We start from the raw sequence: 19,926 nt of genomic DNA, 5'->3' as shown, positions 1-19,926 counted from the left end.
ATTTCTAATGAAATGGAGGGTTCCAAGGCCAGAGCCCACTGATATCTCACGGAATTATGTGCATTTAGGGCCAAATACCACTGTATCAATTATACTTAGGAGATATCATGACTTCTTTTTTGTGCATACGAGACACTACAATTTATTTGTACAGCACCACACATTCTGTGAATGGTCCTCCTTACCTTTATTTTTGTGGCAACAGCAGTACAAGAACAGGCTCAGAGTCGTTTCGTACAGAGCCCCTTTATATACTACGATGCTTTCCCAGTGCATCCTGCGATCACACTGAACCCGTGTGTCAGAGCCAGAAGCTGGGTCAGTCAACAGCACAGCCCTGTGCAGCCGTTTGCACGTTGCAACCCAGCAGATGGAGCCAAAGAGCTGCCGGTGGCCCAGCAGCTTTGCAGAGGAGTGCCGCTGAACTCAGATGCAATTAGGACTTAATCACATGAAAACTTTATCCTTTTTCCCCTCCGGTCAGGATCCCCCAGATCTCACTAATCCTGCTCAGATTTTGGGCACTGTTATCTTACCGTTATTTTCAAATACAAATGTGTGGGATGGCCTCTGAAAATCTGCCACTGCTATATACAGAAAGGTCTCTGTGTGACTGTGCCTACAGAAACAACTACAGAAGCCACAGATCTTCAGATTTCAGTATTTCATTCCAATTGTATAAGCTCCCCCCCAAAAAAAGAACAATTTTTGCTCACAGTTGTAAATTCCCAGTCCCACTGAGCTGTACCCACTGGGGCTGCATTGCACATGGTATAATTGCTATGTCATCACACATGTGGGAAAGTATGAGAACAAATATATGGCAAGGGGTTCCTTTTGCATGTGTACACAAGTAACTGTGCAAGGCCTTGTCCCAGCTGCACAATTTAGATTTCTGTTACCAAGGCCAAATGCTGTAAAAGCCAGAACAAGCAGGCAGACATTGCCCCCAAAAGCTCTAAAATCAAGCAACACAGAGCTTCCCAGCCACCGCCTCTGCAAGAAGCCTCTGTAGGCCTTGTGCACAACATCTGTGAATTTGGAGCTTGTTGTTAAAAGCCTTTCTAGAGGAACATTCTGTACTGATTTTTATTTAGAACAGCAACAGCTGTTAACTTTCTCAACGCAAAAATATGCCATGCAAACACATTACAACAAAGCAGACACCATCTCCAAAACACATTGTAAAATAAGAGAATGCATTTGAACAGCATATAAATTCACTTTTTTTTTTTTTTTTTTTTTTCCTGTATGAAACAGAATGCAGAGAAGTCACTTTCAAGAAAGCTTTTTGTGTTACTACATTGATTCACCTTCATACCAAAGCCCAACTTTGAGCAGGAGAAGGTGCTATTCCTAGCAGGATTAGGAAACACCAGTGGTTAAAGCATACTAAGAGCAAGAGGAAAATACAAGGTAGAAAAAGAAAGATTCTAAATTCCATAGAAGCCCTGACATGCAGACTACGTACATTTTTAGGCATACTGTAATGCGGCTGAAAAGATCTTTAAGAAGGCCCTTAGGAGACAGTGAATGCATTGTGCTCCTGGCTGTCGGGGACAGAAATATATAGCAATAGAAGAGCATCAAAGCATGGAAAAGTCTGTCTTGCACAGCATGCCCTGTTTCTCACATGCTCACAGGCACCACTGAGCTGTTCTGCTTCAGAAAGAAGCTGACAGACACACTCAGGAGGAAGGTTTTCACAAGTCCAGAGAGAATTCTGCCCATCTCTCCATGGAGAGCATCAAGTTTAGTTACAGATTCAGGGGGTTCACAGGCCCAAGATGAAACACCAGAGTTGGAACCCAAAGTGGGGTTCCTGTGTTAGCTTTCAGCTTCTCCATTTTCCCTGCCTGGCTACCTTTCTCTTAGGTGCCCTTAGAGGCAGCACACATGGCAGCTGGTGAAGATTTTTTCCCATTCTCTGTTTTGGCCCTGACTGCCTCATACCTGCAGATCTACTGTGAGCAGTTCTGGATCATGACCTGAGACACTCTGAGAGCTTCAAGGCAACAACTGCCAACAGTGAAGCTGAAAGGAAGCATTTCTGGGGGATTGGATCCCTTCTGGATGTCTCTGCTCTCTTTCTCTTTCACTCCTAGCTTTTCTTTTGAAAGGAAATCAACAAATGGCTCCCAGAACAGAACCACCAGAGGATATTTTATGACAGACTAGATTTTTCATTTGCTTCTTCCTTTATGAAATAGTCACATATCCGTAGCTTGCTAAAGCCAAGAACTAGAGGTCGGCACAAGGCCAACAGCAGATTGTGGGAAGAAATTCTTATCTCCAGTACACAAGTGTGAATCTGGAGGAATTCCAGTTATTAAGCAGTCTATAAAATAAGGTTAACAATAACTATTATGTCAAAATGCTTTTGCGATGGTTAACTACCAGTAATTAAGGCTGGCACACAATTTGGGAGACTGTGAATAAAATGAACTATAGAAATTCTAAGTACTGATTATTTTTGCCATTCACCATTATACTTTTGTATACTGATATAATCTACTTGATGCACTGAGGGTGGCTGTTAGAGCTCCCCACAGATTTGAGTCCTCAATGTCCCTGACCGAAACATTAGTCTGAATTAAGTTAGCTACATATTAATTGGGAAAGAAAACCTACCTCTGTACAGAAGTCATTCTAGCTGAAGGCGCCACCAATGTGAAAGTGAAAACTCACAAGTGCAAGGAAGTGGTGGAGATGGCTGGAGAACTCAAATACATTTCACTTAAAATGCCTGGATTTAAAGGAAAAAAAAAAATTAAAAGAAATCTTTTCATTGAAAGAAATCTGATCTAACATTAAGAATGTTAATAAATTACAGCAGAGACCACGTGTTAGAGGGAATCTAGCAACTTAACTACGCCAGCACTACCTACTATTAGGACAATCTGGTGCCTGTGATTCTACAGCAGCATCTTCTCTAAGTGTTTCTCTATTCTCTGCCATGGGGTGTTCCTCCTACAAACAGCATTAGGTAATTTTATGCAATCCACCTCACTGGAAACTCAGTGGTGTAAAATACACTGAGCAAAATATCTCAAAGCTATCCAGGTGAAGAAGTAAGATATAAGATAAAGGCTGCAAACGGGTGCATTACTTTGGTGTCGCAGGAGCACGGCGACATCTTTTTTAAAAGAACACATTTTAGAAAGCTGTTCTGCTATAGAATGCTCCTTAGACTGAATGTTCTGACATTTAACCACAATTCCTTAACAAATTATTATCCATTTCAAACTTTTCTCTTTTTCAGAAGTTTTAAGAGCAACATTACAGCAGCACACCTTTTCTACGCATTTCCTCCATGATCACATCTGTCTTTCCCATCTCACTTTCAGCTTTGCTGAAGCTAGGAGGCATCTAGAAGTTAGAAGAGAGCAGCTAGGAAAGCAGTATCGTCATTCCACTGCACCAAACAAGGCCAACCAACCTTCACTGAAATAAAGAAAGCAGCCTTACGCAAAGTGGTGTCAAACACAGTAAAATCACAGACTATTTGGTATCTCCCCCACATCATGAGCTATACTGCTCCCTGAGAACGAGTATTTCCAAAAACACTGTATAAATAAGCAATCAGTTAACAACAAAAGAAACAGAAGAGAAAAATACGCAATTCAGAAATCACGGGGTCTGACTCGTAGTTCTCATAGCTAATACTACAAAAATAATTTAAAAGGGGAGAATTCAGCATCATTTACTCTGCATCCTAAATTAGGATGCGTCAGTAGTTACCTGAAGAAAAGTAAATGTGGTTGTAGTTACAAAATGAGTTTTTACACCACCCTTTGAAGGCCTCAGTAAGAAACAAGACTTAGATGGGCACAATGCAAAAAGTTACTGCTATTTTACAGCAGAAAATGCAGATATTTATGTTAACAAAAAAGAATTTGTAAAAATAATCTATTTACTTTCTTCCAGGGGACTCAGAATTCAACGGGAAATGCTAAATCAAACTGCATCAACAGTGGGACATTCTAAGTCCCACACAGATGGTTGATTTTTAGCAGAATCCTACTAACTTAATTCCTATGCATTTCTTTGGCTTTTAAATTAAAATGGTGCTGCATATCACAGAACACAGTCAATCACAGAATGGCTTAGGTTAAAGATGACCTTCAAGATCATCTAATTCCAACCCCTGCCACGGGCAGGGTTGCTAACCGCTTGATCAGCTGCCCAGGGCCACCTCCAGTGCTGGGGCATCCACAACCTCCATGGGCAGCAGTGCCAGTGTCTCACCATCCTCTGAGTAAAGAATTTCTTTCTAACATCTAATCATAATCTCTCCTCTTTTCATTTAAAGCCATCCCCTCTTGTCCTATCACAGCGTAAAAAGCTGGTCCCCCTCCTGCTTATAAGCTGCCCTCAAGTACTGGAAGGCTACACTGAGGTCTTCCTGCAGCCTTTTCTTCTCCAAGCTAAGCAAGCCCAGCTTCCTCAGCTTATCTTCACAGGAGAGGCGCACCAGTCCTTGGAGCATCGTTGCTGTTCTCTCTGGACCCACTCCAAACCCTCCACATCTTTTTTGTGCTGGAGACCCCAGACCTGGGCACAGCACTCAAGATAGGGCCTCACAAGGCAGAGTAAAGGGGAACAGTCACCTCCAGCTCCTTGCTGGCAAGCGCACGTTAAATTGAAGGTACAGATTCTTACTGCGTTTGCTGAGAAAGAAGCCAACACTGGCAGGCAGAAGGAGTTAGGACGCAGAACTGCTCCTGCACTAGGCACGAGTGAATGCGTTAGTTAAGACCTGTCTGGTTGCGTTTGTTAGGCGAGTAAAAGATTAGACTGTTACCACCGAGGCGCTTTTCGTGGTCAGCCGGCCTCAGGGCGGGGCCGCCCGTTCTCGGGCCCCCGGGGGGCGGCAGCTCCCGGCCAGCCCGGGCGGGGCAGATGGAGGCGAGCCGCAAGAGGAGCCCGAGCACTCATGCCCGGTAAGTAAGGGCTGGGAGCGGTGTCGGGGGTCAGGGGGAGGCTTCGGGAGAGTGGCAGTGGGAAACCGGCCCCCAAGCAGCTGGGCAAATGGGTCAATCCACCATTCGGCTTAGGCTCTGCATATGTTAACAGCTGAAATGTTGATAAACCTGAGTATTTGTATGGGGATTAAAAGTTGTGATGGAGAAGTGCCTGGCCACACAGCCCCAAAAAGGCTTACAGCAGAGTTTGAGTAAAGATTATTATAAGTAGATGCTAGACAAAAAGGGGCCCAGACCCAAAGAGACACAAGGTACGCACCAGTGTTTCTCTGTGTTGTGAGAAAGGCTGTCAGCACGTAGTTCTTCACAGAGAGCAGTGAGGTGCTGGAACAGCTGCCCAGAGAGGCTGTAGATGCCCCATCCCTGGAGGTGTTCAAGGCCAGGTTGGATGGGGCCCTGGGCAGCCTGGTCTGGTATTCAATGGGGAGGTTGGTGGCCCTGCATGTGGCAGGGGGTTGGAGATCCACAATCCTTGAGGTTCCTTCCAATCCTGGCCATTCTGTGATTCTGTCAGCACTCGAGCAGCACACGTACCCCCACTGCAGGGTGTAGTGCCATGGCAGCTCCATGGCTGCTGCCACGATCCTATGCCACAGCACAACACAATACATCAATTGCTCACAGTGGCAGGTAGATATTTTAGAAGATACATATTTTGTCCTGGCACACAATGGTTTCAACTTAGTTCAGTGGTTGGCTTTGTAAGCAGTACTACATTGTACCCTAAACCACTGGTTCTGTTTCTGATCTGATCAGATAAGATGAACTAAAATAAAGAAAATGAGCCAAATGCCCCTTGCCCTCATTAAATCCCAGGTAGATTTGCTGAAAGGAGAGCAATAACTAAACCGGCAGAACTGGACACACTGGCAGAGAATGGCTCAGAAATACTTATTTTGCACTGAACAAATTCAGGACATCAAACTTATGAAAGAAGAGATGAGCAATTGATGCTTTTACTCAAAATCAGGACACAGCTGCTGTTCTTGGCTGCATCACAGCACACCTCAGCTTTCTGTTCTTAATGACAGAAGTTAGAGGAGAATACAGGGTTGCTGCTGGACACATTAAGGACTAGGGATTGGAGAGGACACACATTAAACAGAGACCAGCTGAGCTCGCTGAAATATTAACTTCCGAAAGGTAGACCAGACAGCTGAACCACCAGCCATCAGTATTTGCATTTTTGATACAGCACCTCTATTAAGCAAATCACTCATTTCTATTTACCTTCACTGACATTAAATTAAAGCACTTTCTGCATCAGGCCTTCTAAGCTATAGATCTATTGGCTGCCTGTCTGAAGACACACCTGAGCGTGCCCTATGAACTGCTGAGGAACACACACACTGGAACAGGCTGCCCAGGGAGGTTGTGGATGCCCCATCCCTGCAGGCATTCAAGGCCAGGCTGGATGCGGCTCTGGGCAGCCTGGTCTGCTGGTTGGCAACCCTGCAGATAGCAGGGGGTTGGAACTACATGATCATTGTGGTCCTTTTCAACCCAGGCCATTCTGTGATTCTATGATTTCTGTGCTCAGGGCTCAATTTGTTAGATATTTCCTCATACTGTGCATTTTTATAAGGGAAAACTGAGCTATCAGTGTAGCGTAACAAGATTTGTCCTCATGTTAATATTAACCCACTTCAAATAGGCACTCATTTCATGTTCTATAGATTAAGTACTGCACGAATAAGCCTGGCTAAATACCAAAGCATATCCAGCCTGGAGGAAGGCACAGCAAAGTGCTCATTGCTGTAGAATAGGCAGGAACAGGGAGGCTGCTCCATGAGCCTGGATACACAGCTGACAAGAGGGCTCACAGGCAGCCAATGCCTGCAGAGAGCTAAGGGAACACACCTGTAGGGGAGCTGGGAAAAAAAGAAAGAAAGAAAGCTGGCTCTTGTGATTGTACCAAAGGCAGGAAAATGAGATAGGATGGGAGAATGGCCTTGGTAGCACTGTGGCCTGGTTAATTTTACAGCAGAGTATTTACATGTGTTCTGTAGCCGAAGGACATTCCCTATCACCCATTGCAACATGGTAACAGAGAAAAGATCAGCAATACTTTTATTTGCAGCTTGCTTCCTATGCTACTAGCTTTGAAGTTGTTACTCCAAACTCCTACCACCAGTGACTGAATACCCTGTGCTTATGTTGTCTTTATTTCTACTGCCATGCAGAGGTGACTAATTGCAAGGTATGTGCCAAGCACAGACAGAACAACAAGGGAGGAACAAAGCATAAATACTTACACCACTACCAGATGAGTCGTAGCTATACAGGTTATGGGTATTTTATGGCTTTCTTTATAGAGTTCAGAGTCTGAAAAAAGAAGCAAGGATAAAAAAGGGTGCAACAGGAATAGTTAGAAAAAAGATGAGAAAGCAGAAACCTTTAATCGGAGAGGTGCTGAAAACAGTTTGAGTTAACGCCTTGGTGCTAATGAATACATGGAATAGCAGCAGTCATCTTCCTACCTTGGGAACACTGCCCAGAAGGAAAGGCAGCCCATGTGCTGCTGTGCTCCAGGACAGTGGGATCTGATCAGGAATGGGTCCCTACCTATTGGAAGTAGTACAAGAAGGCCATGTGAAATTGCAGTCAGTTTTCCAATTCCTCTGTGCCTTACTTATTGCTGGATGTTACAGACCCCACCTGAGGAGGCTGCATCTCAGCAGACTACCTCAGCTTGCCCACACAGTATCAGAATTGAATGAGATAGCAGATAATGGGGAGTAGATTTTAATCAAGCTCTTCTATCTAGATGTCAGTATAGTACATGACACTCATTAAAGACTCAGATAAAGGAGGGAAACATAATTATGAATTTCTGGATTTCCATTTTTGTTCCCAAAAAGCAAAATTTGTAGCCTACCCACATTATTTCTTACACTAACTCTGGTCAGGAACCTCTCCCATTCAGGACATTTAACCATGAGCTAGAAAGCACTCCAGCCTAAGCCTCACAATCGGGTCAGACATGACAAGCCTCCCAGTTGGTTGTCTTCTGGTATTTGAAAAGGAAATGACGCATTGGTGGCAGCCAATGTCCAAAGCAGGTTCAGATCTCACTCTCAACCACCAGCCTGCACCTTAAAACCAGAGAAAAGAAAAAGTCAGTATAAGTTGTGAGAGAACACCAGGGCTCTGTCACAGCGATTCCAAAGGAGACCTTGAGAGCTAAGCTCAGTCACTGCACAGTACTCAGCTGATCATAATTCATCTCCCGTCAGCGTAGAGAAAAAGAGAATTCTGCAGTTTGGGTTCACTGTCACAATTCTTCACTGAGAAGCAGCCATGTCAGCTCAAAGTTCAGAGCTGGGCCAAGGCAGGCTGGTGTAAATTGCAGTGCAGAAATTGTCTCTACAGCATTTTGCTCTAGGATTCAGCAAACGTAAGACAATGAACCGAGGTTCACTATCAACTGTCTGCTCTTGGCCTAAAAGGAAATTTTCATAACGGAAATCCTTATATTCCTGTTAATTAATTTCTTAAGTTCCCAGTTTTATTGGTGTGAAAAAAATATAAGAAAACCCAAGTAGATTTGATTTTATCTGAAATAATCAGGGTTCAGGAGACAGCGTGTACTGGATACTTAAGTTTGCCTTTACCAATTAGGAAACATGAAAAACAAAAAACATCCTGACCTTTGCTTTGTTCATTGTGCCAGGACTAGCCTCAACCCAGCATAGATGAAGAATTGGTATATCAAAACAAACTGATGTAGTAGTACCTCTTGTATGTAGGTGCTCCCGGGTTTTCTTTTTCTTCTGTTACAAAAGATCCTGCATTTCTGCCATGCTAAGCTAAGTGCTTATGTTACGGGAAAATAAGGATATGTAACAACTAGGGCTTGGGTTGTTCTTCCCCTAGCTGTCGACTCTTGCACTGCAGTCATTGTCAACATACCTTTCTTCACATCTTCAGGAGTTATGCCACAATACAGCCAAAGACAAAAGAGTGCACTAGAGCAGAACATTGCATTTCAGGATGTTTTTAAAATTTAAAGGAAAATGTTACTTTCAATTTTCCCATCTCCCCCCCAAAAGGTGCGTAACTTTCATCCTGCTATCATTTTTCGTGTGCTTCTGTTTGTACAGAACAAGTAGTTACTGTTGCTGGAGGTGTGATAGCGGGGATCCTTTTATTTGTTCTCATTGGAATAACTGTGTACTTGCTCTGGAAGAAGCTTTGCCTTATTTATTCTTATGAAGAGCTCCCTAATCCTGTCAAAACAACACCTGTGAATGCCATTTTGCAAGATCAGTCATCTTCTGAAATTCAACCAAAAAGGTATATAATTTTGTTTTTAAAGTAGGCACTTTAGCCTGGTGAAATTCAAATCAGCTATGATCTGATTAAATATATATGTTCTGCTTTGTTCTTTGCTAAAACTATGAATGCAATGATAATTTGTAATTTATGTCAAAGGCAGTATAGTTGAGTATTATTGCTGTATGGAACAGCTTTATCTGTTACATAGACAAATATGGCCCAGGTGTCTGTGTTGTTCCCGGTAGTTTCAAACATAGAATACGAAAACTTAGCATTAGGACTTCAGTTCTGAAAGGAAACTTTCTTAGTTCATTACCACAGGGCTTTGAAGCTCTAAAACAAGAAGCTGCAGTTAGTTCTTCATTTTCTTTGAAAGATTTATTCTAAAACAGAAGAGAAAGGTGAAGGATCTGTGAAGACATCAGATCTGAGATCCCTTAGTGGACCTCCAGGCATTACACAGATATTTACAAACAAGGATATTTACTTTCTCCACCTGTGAATCTCTGTATTTTTTTTTTTTTTTTAATCTAAGGTAAGTAATCATATTACTGTTAGAAAGTTTGATTTCTGTGTTTAAACTAGAAGAATCAGTAGCTGTTGATGTCTTGAGCAGATCCAAAAGCGTTCCATTTATAATTCCACCAACACTGCATGGGCGAGACTGGATTAACCTGACCAATGAAGAACAAATTCAGGAAGACAATAACTCCTGCATGACTCCCCCGTCTGGGCCACGGTCGTCATTTCATTCTTTGGGTATGACATTTCAAAAATACAGCTCTTGGAAGGGCAGTCTGATTATGAAGCATGTTCATTGAAGGCATATCAGACATAGCATTGCTCAGTACAAGCCTACAACTACTCCCAGATTTGAGGGAAAAGTAATTCAGATGCAAATATTATGCAAAGATAGATAAATGCAATTTCCTTAGTACAGCAGTGGGTACAATAATGCCCACGACAGTCTTGAAACTAACATGTTGATACTTCTTATTCTGTGAAGCTGGAGCTTACATTGTAGGGACCATTAACCCAGAGCTGTACAAGTTTCCTGAAGACAAGAGTGAGACCGACTTTCCTGAAGGCAACGTTGGCCGTCTCTGGTTCTCTATAGAATACAAGCAAGCATCAGAAAGGCTCCTCGTCTCCGTGATAAAAGCCAGAAACCTGCAGCCTCCCACTGACTCTTGCAGTCCGTTTGTGAAGATCTACTTGCTGCCTGATGAAAGACGCTACCTGCAGTCTAAAATAAAGCGTAAAACCCTTAATCCACAGTTTGATGAAAACTTTGTTTTCCAGGTACCTGTACTTTTGATGAAGCAGCTTTTTGTTTCCAAATCTTGTCTTATTGAATTAAAGCACATTTTGTGAAAATGAATTTTCTATACTCCTACCGAGACACAGGTGTTTCCACTAGAGGTGCAATTTATTACTGGGCCTTCTGGAGATTCCAGGCTACTTACCCAAGTTTGTGACTCCAGAACCAGCCTTACTTGTTGTCTATGCCCAAGTTAGGGATTCCTGAATTTGTCCTACGAAGGATAATCATAGTCTGAACTATGGCTGAGCAGTGCAGCCCAGCAGCTCTAAATGTCCAATGAAAACCTATATTGATGTTTTTGTAGCTTTTAATTTCTTTACAGTGAAAACAGACTAGAAATTAGAACCCATAAGGTCTCTGGAACAGTATTTGTATAATTGTATAATTTGTAGAAGCTTGGCTTCTGCAACAAGCAGCTTTGCACAAGTGTCATTGAATTATTAATCTTGGAAAAGACCTTCAAGATCATATGCTCCAACTGTCATCCCATCACCACTGCACACACTAAACCATGCCCCTCACAGAACAAGCGTTAAAACCGAAGAAGTTTGAGTTTCAGACAACTAAAAATGTTCTAAACATTTTCTAAACAGACTTCTTCTTAATCATTCTAAACAGACTTCTAAACATTTGTCTCTAGATGTGAATTTATCAGAGCACTAGATTTTCATGGCTTGAAAAACTGCTAGTTCTGCATTTTAAAAAATCAACTGCTTTACCTTGGATCTTCAGATTCCTGCATAGCTAAAATTTTGGGCAAATTTAGAGCACTGACTTGAAATAACAAAAAATCTCCACCTACTTACATCACTCTTTGTCAAATTCCTCTTCTGAAGTTATGCTTGCATGGAAAAGTCTCAGATAGCCTATTATTTTCTTCCTTTTCCTGTGCAGGTTTCGAGTAAAACATTGCTTCAGAGGACTCTGAAGTTTCTGGTTTATCATGTTGATAAGCAGAAGCACCATCACCTCCTAGGCCAAGTCATTTTCCCACTGAAAAATGAAACCTTAACTGATGAGAGCAAAGTAGTTGTATGGAGAGATCTGGAGAAAGAAAACCTAGAGGTAGGTACACATCAGGCTGCTTGGCATTGTTCAATTTCTCTTCTCTTGGAAGATGTATTGGAAGGGTACAAGAAACTTAGAAGTGTGTTGTACTGAATACATCAGATGCTACAGTTTGATAACTATTTGGATTTCAAGTTCCCCTCTTATGAATCTGCAGCCCAAAAGCAGCTGTACAGGCATTATCCAACTGTTCAGAGTCGCATGAGAAAGTACTTCATGTTATTTCCTTCTGTTTTGAAATTGTAAGAGCAGAAAAAGTTCAAGAGGAAGGAAGATCCAGGAAAGCTGATTAACCAGTGTTATCAAATGTCACAACAGCATAAAAAAAAAACCATTGCTATTTGCTGCCTTGGTGTAGCAGAAAGCACTAGCGTGAAGAAACAACCCTTTCCTCCCATTTATCCATGTGAAGTTTTTCAGACATCTGATGAATGCTATTTGGCTTTCCAAGACTCCCTCGGAGTATGGCGATATCCAGTTCTCCCTCAGCTACAACGACTGCCTGGGTCGTCTTACTGTGGTGGTTCTGAGGGCAAAGGGATTAAAGCTCCAGGATGAGAGCCGTGCTGTCAGTAAGTGTCACTTCCTCTTTGCTACCAGCTCCAGAATTCCTGTTCCAATTTGTTCCTTCCTCATTAGTCCACCCAGCCTTATGCTGAGTGACTCTCAATAGAATAAACAGAGTCATTTGAATGAAAACAAACTGTATTTTGTTACTGGGGTTATTAGATTTTGATAAATTGGTTCTACTGTGTTTTGGCTTTGGTTCTTAATAGTTCGTCCTTCTACTTGAACACAGTGAGAATCATTGCTTTGCTGCGCTCCTATTCAGAATTAACAGCTGCCCCAGGGAAAAGACCTGAGGCAAATGACAAAAGGTTAAGGGCTGCAGAACAACTGCTTGCACTGAACAGCTGTCCCAGGGGGAACTGAACTGGGAGAAAACTCCCACTTCAGGATGGCCTGGCTGTTGTTTCAAGGACTGTGGCATGGAGTCACAATGGTTAGCCCTTCCTGCACTGTTTTTTTTTCTTCTGGGACATCCTACTGAAGTGCCCTTGGCCTCAGATATTGAAAACAAATTTTGTTGTGTCCAGAACTTTAGTGGTTTAGTGATGGGCTCTGAAACTATAAATGCAAAATAGTATCTAGCAGCTAAAAGATGTTTAGTTCTCTCTGTTCAGACAAATCACAAACCATAAGGTTTCTTTGAACAAGCTGTTACCAGCATGTTTGACTTTAGAGATCACCTCTAAATAAGTTTATAGATTCTCCAGCAAATCCTACAGAGACAGGAATGAGAAGCTCTTGACACGGCTCTAATCTTTGATAGAAAATACATAATGTAAGACCATACAAAGAAATTTATTTTTAGATTCAGGTGAATTACGTGTTTTTAAGAAGTAGTGAAGTAATTAAAAGCTAGATATTGTACGGAGCAATTTACATAGTTACTCTTTTCCATATGTAGCACTCAGGTAACAGCTCAGCCAGAACAAGCATCTGTTTTGGTAATTCTGCAGCCCCTGAACAGTAGAGAGAGCCTTGTGGATCAGTGGAAATAACCAGGAGACACAAGGAGCCTGCCAACATTGGTTCAGTCCTGACATTTCTGATTGTTTTTGTTACACAGATGAACCTTAATGAACTGAATAGCAGGGAATAGTAAACACAGTATCACAACTAAGGTAATTTCAGCCAGCTCTGGATCTCCCTGTCACAGATTAAGACCACAGTACAGTACAGGTCCCCTAGAGGAAGCATAAAAGTATTTTGTTGTCACCCTGTCCACCTTGTCACCATTTTTGTAACTTCCAAGAAGACAAAGTAGAGACCATTTAAAATCATTCACTTCTTTTCTACAGATTTTCTAATAAATTCCTCATAGCAGGACCAGAAGTCATCGATAGTACCTTTTCAAGATTCACTGAATAGGAGAATTAGTTCCCCTCAAACAGATACAGTTCTATCAGAAATCAGGTATCAGTTCTATCTATCCACGTACATACCACATGGCCTTCCCTTGTGTCAGATCAGTTGTGATCACTTACACGAAAATAAAGGTTTATCAGTAGCTTAAAGAAAAAAACATCAGATGGAAGGAGGGTACAGGCATGGAAGATCAAGGATGACAGGTAAAAACACGACTGTTCTTTTCAACAGTTCTAGAGTTGGAAAGGGCAGGATGAAGCTGCACCCTCTGTGTACTCTCTGCTTAATGTTACACGTTACCATACTGCCATATACATTTCAATCATTCATAATGGAGTTTTATACTTGGCATTCACTCCTGAAAGCAAAAAATTCCTTAAGCCTCCCTAACTGCCTCTGATATCTATTTCTTTCTCCCCCTAAAAGGCGTCTATGTCAAGGTCTCATTAATGAACCATAGTAAGTTAATCAGAAGTAAAAAGACAGCAGCTGTTCTGGGATCTCCCAATCCAGAGTATAACGAATCCTTCAGTTTCAAGGCAAATAAGACAGAGCTGGATGCAGCAAGCCTGAGTCTATCTGTGCTCCAGAACACTGAACAAAGTAAGCTACATATTACGGTTGTTAAATCTCTTATTACATTGCAGAGAGGATTAAACCTGGAAGGGACTCATAATCACTAACTTTTAATCATAAAATATCAAAAAGATTTGGAGTGTTATTTGCTCTATTTAAAAAGTAGAACAACTTATTTGCATTAAGTGTATGTCTCTTTCAGAAGAGAAAAATTCAGCAAAAGATAACTGTAGGCTAGTCACTATCAGAACACAAACTGTTGTATTTTTGTTTCATTCTGGTATTCTAAGGAAACAAGCTTATACAACTATCATTTGTGAATGCTTATGCATATAAATCCCCATCTCCAAAATTTTGAAGCCATTTACAATATTTGGAAGATGAGCAGTAATTTTAATTATCACAGCAGTTCAGGCAGTGGGATACAAGAGAGATTAAAAACATTTCCCTTGCCTAGCAGAAAATTTAATGCTTGAGGTCACCTTTTAATAATTATCAGAGAATCCATTAAGGAATTCTGCTTAGAGAAGCAAATCAGAATTCAGCGTTTCCACTGCTCACAATGCAAGCTTGCCCCTGCAGTGCCAATCCAATCGCAGTAATTTAACAGTAATACTCTTCTTTGGATTCATACTGGTCTAAAAAGAAAATAATAATAACTGAGATGAGTTTACGGGTAGGTGGTTTGGAGGATTGACAAGGATTAGGATCAGTGTTTGAGTCTTTCATCACTTTTTACTTTCAGATGACGAAACGCCTTACAAAAATCCTGAAATTATCTTCCCCATCCTAGGCTACATAGTTAAGAAGAAACAATCAGCTTAATCACAGAGCAGAAAGATAGCTGGTGGCAGAACATGAAATGGAACCTGTGTATTGATTCCCACCTGGTGTCTCAATAGCTGGATTTCCCAAGCTAGAGTATCATACAACCCCTGCTAAGCTTGTCAATGCCTTAAACCAGGGCACACTTGAACAGTACACTTGGGTAGAGGATCTAGACAGACAGAACTGTGTGCCTTAATCTCATTGTAATTTAGAGCATAGGCAACAAGGTCTGAACTGTCTAAATAGCCACTTTCAGCATCTAAAAGTATCTCAGCACGTAAAAACTAGGGAGATCGAGTGTAGATTCCTTGGCAAAAAAAATGTATTTAAACATAGTTTTCGGAACATGAATTTCTTAGAGAAATAAAGGTTAAGATTCTAATTCATGTTTCACATAAGCACTCATGGGTGTTAATTACTGCTTTTTTTTTTTTTTCCCTCCCAGAATCACATGTGCTGGGGCGTGTTGTAGTTGGGCCATACATGTACAGTCGAGGCAAAGAACTAGAACACTGGAACGAAATGATCAGCAAGCCCAAGGAGCTGGTTAAACAGTGGCATGCTCTCTGCTACAGCACTTAAACAGCATCACTCTATGGACAAAAACCATACACAAATGGAGAAGCTCTCACTGCCCTTTAAAACCTAATGATAAAGGATACAAAGCCTTTGAACAGTTAACACTCCTATGCAGGCAGGAATAGAAGTATATTCTCCAAACACAATCAGAAGACTTGGTCCCTGGTATTCTGGAACTAAACCCCAACCTGTCCTTGTACGTCTCCCCAGATATCTCTCTGCTGGAAACAGAGCACGGATTAAGGTTTGACCTACTATGGAGATTCTTACATGGAAAACTCAGTCAATTGGTGGAAGCCCTTAGGATTTACGTTTGTTTTAGTGGTAGTTTCCTGCACTAATTAAATTACTGTTCTGCAACATAATTTAAAGCAATTACTTTCTCTCAAAATAAATACAATTCTTCTCTTCCTGACTGTTCACTAGAGTCCTGACCTTCACACCTTTTACACCCTACTGTCATAAATCAGATAGGCTACTGCAGAAAAGCATTTTGTACAATTTTGTACAATTGTGTTCCAGGAGGAGCATAATTTCTATAAAGTCAATTTCCTTTCAAACAAGATATTATGTTAATTCAATATAAAAAAACCTTTCGATTTCTCATTGTCTACAGAAAAATACAGTGAATGAAAATTATACCTGAGAGGAACTGTTAAAATAGATTACTCTTCACCTGATCAACCATCTGAAACATTAAATGGGGTTCTCAGTCTGTCTTGCTACATCAGTGGATATAAGAGTGCAGCTGTTAGAATTTAATCGAATATTAAAATACCATATCTCCATCACATGAACATACTGCCCCAAACCTAAATTTAACTACAAAACCACAGAAAGTTTATCCAACATACTGTATTAAATTCCAAAAATAATGAAAGAATATTTAAATGCACTTACCAGCATACTTCATGTTTCTCAACCAAAATAAACAAAAAAGGTCCATTTTGACTCTTCCTGCACAGCAGTTACTCCAGTAATGAAAAAGATGTGATTAAATAAGGTACTACGATGCAGTGCTATTGTCACTCTAAGATGCAAAGCACAGAAATCCCTCACCCACGAAACATGCAGCAAAGAGATGTAAGACTACACAAAATGTGACTCTTCTCTCAATACTGCCATTACTACTGAAAAACTTCAGTATTTCCAAAGCTCTACAATAATGCTATCATGTACTCATAGAAAAACAATCTCTTTCAGTGGCAGTGAGCAGCAATTTACCTGTTTTACAGCAGAAATGAAGGATACACTCTTGTTCTAAAGGGTATTTTTGTAGAGAAGAAACCCCGCCACTACTCAACCAGAACATCTGTACATCATACACTACCATGACTTCTGTGCTAGTCACAATTATTCTTACACTAGTCTTCTAAGTTTGATGATTAGTCACCTCTATTAGTCCCTCCTTCCTCTAAGTGAAGAACTGAGAGGCCAGATGCATTTATTTGGTGACTACCTGCTCCTAACAAAATGCTCTAAAAACAGCACCTTGATATAAGAGAAAGGGAACACAGAGTTACAGATCATCTTGGATCAGATGGCTTCTGGGAAGTAGAACTCCATGCCAAACAGTAGCACAGAAAGATAGTGCAATGACTTCCCATCTGGAATGCATGCAAGGAAGTCTAAAGTGAAAAACATAAGACAGTGGGACTTACAATTTCCAAGAAAGAATTATAAAAGCAAAGATCAGAAGCAAAGCTACAGCACCACAATAAATTAAACTGACATTGAACTACACTGTTACATTACATAGATCAGATTTCAGAAAGGAACACTATTAAAAGAGTCAGAGAGAGACCTGACAGGATCATGAGAAGAGAATGAGGACCAAGTTAGCCAGCAACACAACCACAATACATGGAACTCAGCAGTTAGATGCACATAGTTCAGCAATCCAGATGGCCCACATTACTTCCAAAGTTATGAAATCATCCTAATGAGGCTGCACAGCAACAGGATGTTAAACAATCTTTAGAATTTCTCTAACATAATTGATGCCTGGTTTTCCTAAATCTTATTAAATTCAAAGAACTCCTGGAATACCTTAATTCATACCAGATTAATATTCACGTATACGCCTCATTTAAACAAATACAAACACTGAAATTATTCTTTCTTTCTGTATGTTCTCCCCCAGCACTAAGTAACCCACAATCTGGAATCAGGCAGTGCTGCGTGAAGTATAGATGGGATGAGGTACAAATGGTGAAAATCTGAACGGTGAGGTAATAGTCATTGCAACTCATCTGAGTAAGTTTCAGAAAACTGCAGTTTTAGTCTTATGAGGTAAGAGTCACACATTCAGAGATGGAATAAAATAATAGGGAATTGTTTTTTAATAGAAGATAGCCAGAGATTAAACCACAAGGGTTTAAGGGGAGGGTGGGTGCTCTCTTTTTAATCAAGTCTACATTTTTGAGAACGTATTTGAGGCTAGTGGAAAGCTGAAATGTTATGTAGAGACATTTACTAACTGAGAACAACACTGGTAAAGGTATGCAAGAATGCAATCTAATATAATATAGAAAATATGATTTATACCTTACAGCTTGTCTCAATAAGAGTCAGAATAAGAGGCACTTAGTCTCACTTGGAGGCGTAATTTACATCAGAATAGAATACTGATCACTATCTTTCTATTTGATCACTTTCAGAGTAATAGTTATCAGACTGTTGCTTTATAAAGTCAGGTAACGTCATCATTTACTAATCTTTTAACAACAGTGTATTTTGATAGTGTCTTCTAAGACCTTAAAAAGAATCAATTTAATTTCTAAATCTGATCAAACTGGGAGAAAGTTGTGTTAAATTGGCTGTAACCAATTTTGAAATTGGCTCAATGTGACTATGCGTATTTCTTTGCTACCTTACAGCTAAATGCATTAAATGTAATTATTCAAAAGAACTATTTTAAAAGAATGCACCATTTAAAATTATTTAAAACCTCTGAGATTACTGCAACAACTTGTAGCTACACAAGATCAGATCCTCAGACAGATGTTAAAAGAGAAAATAGCAGCAAAACTAGTGAGGCAGAACAGTAGAAATATTGCTGTTAAAAGACAGACTCAAACAGAGAGCAAGCACAAAAACAACAAATTGTAACTTGGTGATCATTTTCTTTTCATCATTGTGACAAAAATCAAGCTACTACATTTCAATTCTCTTCCTCAGTCTGCCATATGAAAAACAACCAGTCTCAACACCAGAAAACTTTTCCAGAGAGAAGAAAATTGAGATATCGGCAAGAGTTTATTAAGATTAAAAACGTATATATTCATTTATTTTACAACAGTTGCAAAGTTTTACAGCAATACTACATACAATCAGCACATATACCATACCCGTTCTTTTATGATTATTTATGTTTAAACCATTTGCTTCCTTGAGCTAATTCATTTTCCTTAGGTTTGCAATCCATGCCTTACAGTCTCTTATTCAGTCACTGCAAAAGATAATGCTTCAAAGATCAGGATGAAAATTTAGCAGGTGGAAATCCTTTTGCAAAGGATAGCTGTTTTCATCCAGCACAAAATGGCTTCTAATTTCCAACAAATAGGATGCTTCCATATCTGCTAGCAGTGAATGACACAGATCTGCAACTATCATGCCATAGGTTATATCCGAGGAGGGCACTGCAAAAGACAGAACAATTCAATTTACTTCTTAACTTTCACAATACCACCTAACATTCAAGTTTTACCTCCATGAAAGCTACACTGGATTACCAGAAGAATAAACCAGCATCCAAGTAAGATATTATTTGGTTCTCATCTTTTTTTTAAAAAAGCAACATGCCAAACGTTTCTCTCAACTGTTGAATCATAACACTTATGAGTCATGTACAAAATGAAGATGTACCAACGGAAACAACACAGGGGCTGAGAGACTTGCCTGTTCAGCCTTGAGAAGACTGAGAGGAGATTTGATCAATGTTTATGAAAAGTGCAGGAGGCAACTGGAAGAAGCCAAACTCTTCCAGTGGTGTATTGTGATAGGACATGGAGTAATGGCCAAAAGCTAGAGTGTAGAAGTTCCACACAAGTATATAGAAGAACTTCCTTATAGTGAGGGTGACAGAGCACTGGAACAGACTGCCCAGAGACACTGTGAACTCCCCTTCTTTGGGGATATTCAAGTCTCATTTTGACGCCCACCTATGCAACGTATTGTAGGGAACCTGCCCTAGCAAGGAGTTGGACTCAATCTCTAGAGGGACCTTCCAACCCCTGAAATTAAAATTAAACACTGTTCATAGTTATTTACATGACTAATGTATGGCAGCTATTTTTCAAAGCTTCACAGAGATTTTGTTTTCATATAAGGAATCCATTTAGTAGCAAAATATTT

General features: G+C 40.5%; 3 protein-coding genes across 10 annotated transcripts in view; 1 reads left to right on the top strand and 2 right to left on the bottom strand.

The window, feature by feature from the left end:
- Positions 1-3,334, bottom strand: part of GPRIN2 (G protein regulated inducer of neurite outgrowth 2) — a 27,224-nt gene extending 23,890 nt beyond the window's left edge. Inside the window, exons 1-2 of one of the 2 annotated variants that reach the window (XM_042818872.1) lie at positions 3,294-3,334; positions 2,632-2,746 (exon numbers count right to left, since the gene is read on the bottom strand). The gene's annotated coding sequence lies outside the window, so the exon portion shown is untranslated. Of the gene's footprint in view, positions 1-185; positions 348-2,631; positions 2,747-3,293 lie in introns of those variants that run through there. The other variant, XM_042818871.1, reaches the window with a different exon arrangement.
- A 1,536-nt stretch (positions 3,335-4,870) lies between these two features.
- Positions 4,871-15,997, top strand: LOC122160307 (synaptotagmin-15-like). 3 transcript variants are annotated; one of them, XM_042818714.1, is made up of 8 exons: positions 4,878-4,943; positions 9,089-9,281; positions 9,880-10,022; positions 10,270-10,565; positions 11,482-11,652; positions 12,107-12,227; positions 14,014-14,190; positions 15,437-15,997. In XM_042818714.1, the coding sequence occupies exons 1-8, from the start codon at positions 4,937-4,939 to the stop codon at positions 15,571-15,573; spliced, it is 1,245 nt and encodes a 414-aa protein (XP_042674648.1). In that variant the 5' UTR covers positions 4,878-4,936; the 3' UTR covers positions 15,574-15,997. The 3 variants fall into 3 exon arrangements, with proteins under 3 accessions (XP_042674649.1, XP_042674648.1, XP_042674650.1); XM_042818715.1 differs by lacking the exon at positions 9,089-9,281 and having other exon boundaries at positions 4,871-4,943; XM_042818716.1 differs by lacking the exons at positions 9,089-9,281; positions 9,880-10,022 and having other exon boundaries at positions 4,905-4,943.
- A 2,812-nt stretch (positions 15,998-18,809) lies between these two features.
- SHLD2 (shieldin complex subunit 2) overlaps positions 18,810-19,926 on the bottom strand; it is a 36,666-nt gene continuing 35,549 nt past the window's right edge. For 4 of the 5 annotated variants that reach the window (XM_042818076.1, XM_042818074.1, XM_042818078.1 and 1 more), the window contains one exon: positions 18,810-19,211. In XM_042818076.1, coding sequence (XP_042674010.1) covers positions 19,039-19,211 — 173 coding nt within the window. In that variant the 3' untranslated portion in view covers positions 18,810-19,038. The remainder of the gene's footprint in view (positions 19,212-19,926) is intronic. The other variant, XM_042818079.1, reaches the window with a different exon arrangement.

The sequence above is a fragment of the Centrocercus urophasianus genome, unplaced genomic scaffold (assembly GCF_019232065.1).
Source record: "Centrocercus urophasianus isolate 14NV4802_14NV808 unplaced genomic scaffold, USGS_Curo_1.0 seq_17, whole genome shotgun sequence".
Classification (NCBI taxonomy): domain Eukaryota; kingdom Metazoa; phylum Chordata; class Aves; order Galliformes; family Phasianidae; genus Centrocercus; species Centrocercus urophasianus.
The sequence above is the reverse complement of the archived record's forward strand: the minus strand, read 5'-3'. Positions and strand labels throughout refer to the sequence as shown.

Excerpts from the sequence above, each read along its gene's own strand:
- LOC122160307 (XM_042818714.1), top strand. Across the intron at positions 9,282-9,879 it reads TCTGAAATTCAACCAAAAAG|ATCCAAAAGCGTTCCATTTA; the intron begins GTATATAATTTT and ends TGTCTTGAGCAG. Across the intron at positions 10,566-11,481 it reads ATGAAAACTTTGTTTTCCAG|GTTTCGAGTAAAACATTGCT; the intron begins GTACCTGTACTT and ends TTTCCTGTGCAG.